This window comes from Schistocerca americana, chromosome 6 (genome assembly GCF_021461395.2).
Source record: "Schistocerca americana isolate TAMUIC-IGC-003095 chromosome 6, iqSchAmer2.1, whole genome shotgun sequence".
Taxonomy (NCBI): domain Eukaryota; kingdom Metazoa; phylum Arthropoda; class Insecta; order Orthoptera; family Acrididae; genus Schistocerca; species Schistocerca americana.
In genome coordinates, this window is record NC_060124.1 from 102,360,179 (window position 1) to 102,369,376 (window position 9,198).

General features: G+C 44.7%; 1 protein-coding gene across 1 annotated transcript; it reads left to right on the forward strand.

Moving 5' to 3' along the window:
* Positions 1-2,493: 2,493 nt before the first annotated feature.
* Positions 2,494-7,990, forward strand: LOC124619990 (serine/arginine repetitive matrix protein 2-like). Its single transcript, XM_047146654.1, has 2 exons — positions 2,494-2,501; positions 7,360-7,990. The coding sequence occupies exons 1-2, from the start codon at positions 2,494-2,496 to the stop codon at positions 7,988-7,990; spliced, it is 639 nt and encodes a 212-aa protein (XP_047002610.1).
* The last annotated feature ends 1,208 nt before the right edge of the window (positions 7,991-9,198 follow it).

The window sequence follows — 9,198 nt, forward strand, 5'->3', positions numbered from 1 at the left end:
CGTTTCCATAGTTTGCCATGTGTTGTGGATCATTTATTACACTATCCCACTCCCTTAGCAGTATGTTATTCTGCATTTGTTTGCATCCCCCCGTTTCCTTTTTTATAACATCCCAGACTACTTTGCTTTTTGCACTATTGACCAATAGGGACATGCCAAAACTTTGAAGGATATTTATGAGGATGCAGCTGGATTCATTTATGATATTATGTTAATGTCCCCACACAGAATATGTTGACCTTTGTACTTGAAACTTTATCTAGAACTTCTGTTTATTTATTGAAAAAAGTGTCCACACTACCACTGGGAGATCTATACTTACTATACTGAGGTCATATCCTGATTTGAACTGTGATCCTTTTCTGATATAAGTGCATGATCCTCCACCCCTTGAAGCAGTTCTGCGGTAAGCGTTTGCCCTTTCATATAATGATAACACTACATGTCCAATGGTTTCTTTTCCTTTGTGACATCTGTTATATGTGATATTTGGAGTGTTAAAATCTGTAATGTGATTGTTTCAATACTTTTTAAACTGTTGGAGATACTCTTTAGACAGGGGAACCTGTTGTCTGGATTTATTCTAAAACAGACTTATTTTTCCCACCCATGACAACAGGTATCTGACTATGTGTAGCCCAAGAACCACCCCCTATATTTTCATGAATCAGCTGTACCAATCTTCCCTTCCCAGTCCTGTTTAGGTGCGGGCCATGCCTAGTGAAACCCCATCTGTTGATAGTCCCGACGGGCAAAAGAGAAACATGAGCAACCTGATATTGATTCGCCTCACAGCTCCATCAAGGTGTGGTCGATCACGACGCCGAAACTGCTCAACAAAGTGTACATTGGTGCCATGAGTCAGTGAAGCTATCTTGTCCAGGTCATCACCTATGTCATATTCCCATCCCTCTCCAAACTGTTTCCCACCCACCCACTATCTCTACATGGTGCTCTTTTGTAAAGTCCTCACATAAAGACCCTAAGTCCTCTGGCATATGACTTAGCCCTGCATTTGGCTTGAAGATACTGGTGGCCTGGTACGCTGTCCCTAATCTTTCCTGTAACTGAGGGCCTTCACCTCGCCCATGGCTACTACCCAGAAGCAGCATTTTCTTTTTCCTAACACTTTGTACATTCCTAGGCCTCTTGGCCTCGGTTGAAGTGTGCTGCACATTTCCTGCTCCTCGTTCTACCTGAAGCTCTTCTCCACTTCAGCAGTGGTAGATACCTGTTTTTGGTGTTGATCATAAAATTTTCAGATCGCGCTCTCTTTCTTCCTACCCTCGTACCAGCTGCCAGTTCAGAACCACACTCCTCGCACATATCTCCCTTCATCCTTGTCAGTTCCTTCCTTACTTCCTCCAACTGTGCGTGAAGGGCACTGATTTTACTTTCCTGTTTCCCGATCAAAATGTTCCTACTGCATACTCTGCAGTTCCAGGCGAGGGCCTCTTCTGTTCTCCCAACATTCTCACACCTGCATCCCCCCCCCCCCCCCCAATGAAAATATTTCCTACAAGATTGGCAACAAATCGCTCTACTCACTACCCTACCAGCTCTAGCATTTCTCACTCATTGTCAGTTTCGAAAGACTAATTAAGTTTAAAGAATGTCAAGGACTCGAGATTGCCTGTATGTAAACAAAAAACGACACAAAGGTCTTATGTGCGGTTGTTGTTGTTTTTGTACTGATTTAGAGATACAATGACAGAATAATGAACTAGTAATTACTTTGCTTTTAGAGAATTTACGTTATCAACCGTGTTTTGTCAGGTGTTTAAACGTTTATAACTCGGAAAATTTAGGCCTAGAGAGCGTCTATCTAACTAGTAAACAATACGAAATGTGTTAGTTAAATACGATTTAGAAACGTTTAATTGCATTTTTATTGCAACAATAGACACTGATGAAACTAGTAGCTGCCTTTTTTAACGAATTTTGCACTATCAAGAAAACCTGAATAGAATTTTTTATGTTTATGTCACGCAAAATTTCGGGTTATGTCGCGATTATCGGGACTCCAGGTGACACGAAGTTTTTTCAAGAACAAGCTCTGCTGGAACGGTAATATTCTGTTGTGTGACAAGACCGTACACTACAGCAAGTATACGAAACCAAGAAAATTTAAATTGGCACTATTTCCTCAAAAATAAGTTCTTTTAGCGGACGAAGTGAATACCTGTGATCTCACTCGGTGGCCATCTTGAATCTGCTCTCTACTCTTACACACTCCGTCTGTGAAAATATTAGATAGTAAATTTTTTTGTCACACACGTTTAAGATATTACTAATTTCTTATAGCTAAAATGTAAAATAAAGCTAATTACTACTTGCTGTATGCACTTATCTACAGTAAAGTTGCAGTGCATTCTGCTCTGCCTGAGGACTGCGTGTGCGGCTGATGAGGTAGATGTCCTCCGCTGCTGGCCACCTGCCGTCTGAATGGGCGCTGAGTGCACTACATTGTTGTCGCCCGCACAAGCAGCCGCGATGGCCACGTACTGCTCTTGCCACCAACCGCATCGGCCTTAACCACGACGGTCAGCGACGTCTTGTAGACTTCCGCTCTTTATGTCAGACTCTTACCTATCCCATTTCACTGTCCTTTGCATTACACATACTTGCCAGCCATTACGACAACATAAACTGCCACTCATTGTCACGAAATGTGTAAATTTTAGCAGCAGTTACTACCACACTTTTTTTCTGCAGTTCACTGTTATCTACACCTACACGTGACCCCTGGGTGGTGCTAAACGAGCAACAGTGTCATATATGATATACAATATGTCCGGAAACATAACCAATAACCATCCTTTTCAGGATCATCCAACTAGAGACGAAAAACAACTAGTTAGTATTTCAACAAATGGTTCAAATGGCACTGAGCACTATGGGACTTAACTTCGGAGGTCATCAGTCCCCTAGAACTTACAGCTACTTAAACCTAACTAACCTAAGGACATCACACACATCAATGCCCGAAGTAGGATTCAAACCTGCGACCGTAGCGGTCGCGTGGTTCCAGACTGTAGCGCCTAGAACCGCTCGGCCACTCCGACCGTCTAGTTAGTATTATGCGGCTTAATATTGAAGGCATAAGCTCTGCCAAATGCGTCTACAGAAACAACTGCATGAACTTAACATTAATGTTGTCAACATTCAAGAAACACATACCAAAGATGAGAATGATCTTCAGCGTAGAGGACATACACTGGTCGAAGCTATCCACCATACACAATATGGAATAGCCACTTATGTGAAGTCAAGCCTAAACGGAGTGCATGTAATTGATTCTATGGAAGTTAACCACATCTGCACAACAGTAATCCAGATAAACGACTTAAAAATTTTCAACCTGTACAAGCCTCCACAGTTCTGCCGGCTTTCGATCACCCTTGTATATACACTGGAGACTTTAACAGCCATCACACGGACTGGCTGTACGGCACCGTGGATATCAATGGAGAGTCACTAGCTCAATGGGCAGAAACTACCAGCATGCACTTGGTCTTTGATGTGAAAGACAAGGGAACATTCCACTCTGCACGCTGGAATAAGTATTACAACCCAGACTTGGTATTTGTGTCTAAAGATCAGCTAGATCAACCACTTAACGCCACTCGTACTGTTCTGTCTAACTTCCCAAACTGCCAACACCGTCCTGTTACGACAGAAATTAGTTTAAAAATTCCCCTTGTAAACTCAATGCCCCTACCCAGATGGAATTTTCAACGAGCTAACTGGGACGGTTTCTCAAAAGACCTTGACTCCAACATAGCTGCGAAGAACTTGCAGACAACAACAAAAAACTGCGATGAATTCCATAGATTAGTTATCAAAGCTGCTAAGTCAAATCTTCCTAGGGATTACAGAAAGGAATATGTGCCTAGCTGGAACCAAGAAAGTGAGGCTTTATATCAAGAAGTTCTAGAAATCAAACAGTGGGCTCACAGCTACTCCACTCTTTAAACAAGAACAGACGAGAGAAATGGGAAGCAACACTCAAAGAAATGAACTTTAGCAAGTCATGTAAGAAAGCATGGAGAGTCTTGAATGGGCTAATTGGCAAGCAACACCTCAAAAAGCCGTATCCTAAACTGAGTCCCGACCTCATCGCGGATCACAGACCTCACAAGGGCAAAGAGAGATAAGAATCATACCAGAGCAGTAAAATGTAACCTCTCTATCCTCAAGCGCGGTGCCCCAAGAAACGAGCCGCTTTCCAGGCCCTTTTCCATAGCGGAAGTAGAAAGTGCTTTCAAGCAACTGAAAGTCGGTAAGGCTGCTGGCCCCGACAAAATCTATAATGAATTTATTAAGAAGACGGGCCCACACTGCATACGCTGGCTCACGTCGCTCTTCACTTACATACTCAAAGAGAACTAACAAATTACAGCCACTCTCAAACCTGGCAAGCCTGAAGACAGTCTTGAAAGCTACCAGCCCTATAGCACTGCTCAGTTATACATTCAAACTTTTGGAACGAGTCCTCCTAACCAGAATAGCACCGTTCGTCGAGGCTGCTACCCCTCCTGAACAAGCTGACCTCGGACAAGGAAGCAGCTTCACCGATCAAGTTCTTGCCCTAACTACCCATATTGAAGCAGGTTTTCAAGGCCATCTGAAATCAACAGCTGTCTTCATCGACCTGAAACCGCGTATGACTGTCTGGCGACAGGGACTGATCTACAAGTTACTGCATGTTGTACCAAGTCGAGAAATTGTGGATCTAATAGCCAGCATGCTTAGTGAAAGGCAATCTGAAGTATTTCTAGACAGCTCCAAAAGCCACAAACGGAAACTAAGTAATGGACTACCACAGGAATCTGTTTTAGTCCCATCACTATCCCATTTATACATTAATGATTTCCAGCCACAACATCAACTAAATTAATCTATGCTGATGACATCGCACTGGTAGCATAGAGCAGTAATTTCGAAGAAGGTGAACGAATTCTTACGGAGGATCTGGAGATGATGTCAACTTTCTTTAAGACCTGGAGATTGATCCCAGGCACATCAAAAACTGAAGTCTCTTGTTTCCATCCAGCGAATCGTGCTTTGAACTACAAACCAAGAGTTCTGCTCAATGGACAAACATTGAGGTACAATCCTTTCCCAAAAAAACTCGGAATCACTCTAGATGGAACCCTGAGCTACAGAGAGCACATCACCAAGCTTTCTCATAAAGTCGCTGCAGGGAAAAACATACTACATAAGTTCAGTGGTACCATCTGGGGAACCACTGCTGACTGTCTGCATTTGACTGGCATCAGTCTTGTGTACTCTGCTGCCGAGTACTGTGCACCTGTCTGGTTGTAAAGTGTACATGTGAAGAAAGTAGACACAAAACTGAATGACACAATGCCCTGCATTACCGGTTCCATCAAATCAACCCCATGCCACTGATTACCTGTATTGAGTCACAGCCCTCCACAAGCTCTACTGAGGGAGGCCAAGAAAATATCTGCATCACCCTCTCTACCACTGCACCAGGAATTCTGTCATCTGCCACAGCAACGATTGCGCTCAAGGAGACCAGAAAGTGTTACTGCAGGACAACTCATCGCGGATAGTTTTGATGTAAATGGAAGCATGAATGGTCAACAAAAACATTGGAAACAAAAGCCCATCACCTTGATCCCACGAAGAAGCCAAAAGGTTCTGACCTACCGAGGGACCTCTGGTGCCGCCTCAATAGGTTAAGGACTGGACATGTTGTAACAACTTCAGGTACAAATGGGGTTGGATCAGTTCACCAATGTGTGAATGTAATCAAGAAAAGCAGACAATTGAACACCTAGTTGTCCACTTGATTCATACCCTGGAATTCTCGACGACTTGTTCACTCTCACAACCAGCTTAATTAATTGGTTGAAAAACACGGACTTTAAGGTTTCATCTTGTCTTATATCATATGCATATTGAATAAAATCACTTGTCTTATATCAACTGTATATTGCATAAAATCACCATACAATTAAATAAATAACTGTTATCTATCCCACACAGTGCTCTTTACAGCTAGTACAAATAGTCACTGCACATCTGATCCTTGACTCTGTTCTATGTATTGCTGCTGATGTATATTGACTGCTCAGTTCAATTATTCACTGTTACAGCCTAAATCCATCCATGTTCGTCCCCACATTGCATGCTATGCACAACACTCTCATTGCGTTCTCAGGATGTGCTCTAGCCTCCTCTTGTAAAACACAAGATGTCTTGAGATGTGAAAAGCTGTCACACCTCGTGGTTTTTCTGAAAGCCATTAACCTTGCGTCTTCAGTTATGTCACTTTCGCTGTAGTGGATCTACTAGGTTGTGGGCTCATACATATGGGACACATGTGATGTTGTAATTCAAGAAATCCTTAACTACTTGGCTTGTGGTTAACGTTTTCAAGGTATGTCAGTTTTTCATTCTTGTGGTTTTAATCACAGCACAGTTTGTAGGGCCCCCAGAATTTTACGAAAGTCTGGAGACACTTGTGTTCCAGCCGTTTCGAACACGCGTTATTTTAAAGCAGGGCGTAAGGATGAGCATGGGATACTGCACCCATTTATTGTCTGTGCAGGCGAAACTGGCAGAGAGATGATTCGTCGGCGCTGACAAGTGTTCAGCGCGACCTGCCAAGGATAATTAAATACGGCCCGGAAGCTCCGTGGCCGGCTGCAAAGAGTAATGTAGCTTTGTATTGTCGGAAAACAAATGGAGTGACTCGAGATAGTGACTGTTTATTAGACGTTGAACTGCTGTTGAGAGTACGTGGACTGGACGTGGATAGTCAGCCACGATAAAAGCTTATGTATTAATTGTGTGCAAAAATGTGTAATTAACTGATTCTCGTTGCCCGGTAATGTGTGGGCTTACGTCGTAAAGTTTAGTTGTTTTTCTGTACAAAGTGGAAATAAATATGTTCTGGTGCATTGAATGATATTCCAAGAGTAGCGTATTTTTTAAATAAGAAGAGAGAGAGCGAGAGAGCGAAAATTTCCCCATCCTAGCAGTGAACTCTTCGGAGAAGCGTCCGATGCTAGCAGAAGACATCGGCGCTGCAAGAAAGCAGAACCAGCATTCTTCAACAAGTAAGTCCACGAAAACGCTTTACATTACACCGGGCCACCGCAAGAACGTGGCAACCGCAAAGGACCTGAGAAAGAATGGGAAATATTCAAGAAGTTATAAAAAAAAAAAAAAAAAAAAAAAAAAAAAAAAAAAAAAAAAAAAAAAAAAAAAAAAAAAAAAAAAAGAGTTGGGAGTTGCCACAGCAACCTATAACAGCGAGGCTGAAGAGCGATTCCACGATACTTATCCAGAAATATCGTGTTGATAAATGGTGAAATGATTAAGGGAATCAAGAAAATCGCACAACGCCACCGTACACCAACGCCGACGCCGCCGTCTACAAACGCTGACGCCGCCGCATACCAACGGCGACGCCACCGTACACCAACGTCGACGCCGCCGTCTACAAACGCTGACGCCGCCGCTCACCAACGGTGACGCCACAGTACACCAACGCCGACGCCGCCGTCTGCAAACGCTGACGCCGCCGCTCACCAACGGTGACGCCACAGTACACCAACGCCGATGCCGCCGTCTACAAACGCTGACGCCGCCGCTCACCAACGGTGACGCCACAGTACACCAACGCCGACGTCTACAAACGCTGACGCCGCCGCTCACCAACGGTGACGCCACAGTACACCAACGCCGACGCCGCCGTCTACAAACGCTGACGCCGCCGCACACCAACGGCGTCGCCACCGTACACCAAAGCCGACGCCGCCGTCTACAAACGCTGACGGCGCCGATCACCAACGCCGACGCCACAGTGCACCAACACCGACACCGCCGTACACCAACGCCGACGTCGCATCACACCAACGCCGACGCAGCCGTCCACAAAAGCCGACGCCGTCGTCCACCTACGCCGACGCCGCCGTCCATCGACGCTGACGCCGCCGTACACCGGTGCTGACGCCGCCTTCCACCGACGCCGGGTGAGCTACTACTGACCTTTGATTGTCTGTGAAGTGTGGTGGGTTGTGGAAATAAGCGAGTGTACTTTTAATGATAACTAGATAAAGGCAAAACAAAACACAATGGAAAAAGAACATCAAACCGTAGAGTCTGTTGGGGCTATGCGAATTGAAAAACAGGGGCCAGATTTAGACGAATTAATGAGGTTTATCAAAGCGCGAAGTTGAATCACAGAACACAAAACAGGACGAACTGAAGGCAGAATTAAACTCTTAAGTTAGATTTGCAAAACACAAAACTAGAGGCTCAAGTTAATATCCTAAGTATCAGATGCAAGAGTGGAAAAAAGAATTGAAAAAAAGAATTGTCCGATTCCCTAAGTGAACAGACAAATATTTTATTTAAGGATTTAGAACAAAGAAATGAAGCTAAACTAAAAGGGTTAGTTCAAAATTAGAATATGATGTAGACTGTAAATGTACACTCCTGGAAATTGAAATAAGAACACCGTGAATTCATTGTCCCAGGAAGGGGAAACTTTATTGACACATTCCTGGGGTCAGATACATCACATGATCACACTGACAGAACCACAGGCACATAGACACAGGCAACAGAGCATGCACAATGTCGGCACTAGTACAGTGTATATCCACCTTTCGCAGCAATGCAGGCTGCTATTCTCCCATGGAGACGATCGTAGAGATGCTGGATGTAGTCCTGTGGAACGGCTTGCCATGCCATTTCCACCTGGCGCCTCAGTTGGACCAGCGTTCGTGCTGGACGTGCAGACCGCGTGAGACGACGCTTCATCCAGTCCCAAACATGCTCAATGGGGGACAGATCCGGAGATCTTGCTGGCCAGGGTAGTTGACTTACACCTTCTAGAGCACGTTGGGTGGCACGGGATACATGCGGACGTGCATTGTCCTGTGGGAACAGCAAGTTCCCTTGCCGGTCTAGGAATGGTAGAACGATGGGTTCGATGACGGTTTGGATGTACCGTGCACTATTCAGTGTCCCCTCGACGATCACCAGTGGTGTATGGCCAGTGTAGGAGATCACTCCCCACACCATGATGCGGGGCGTTGGCCCTGTGTGCCTCGGTCGTATGCAGTCCTGATTGTGGCGCTCACCTGCACGGCGCCAAACACGCATACGACCAATATTGGCACCAAGGCAGAAGCGACTCTCATCGCTGAAGAC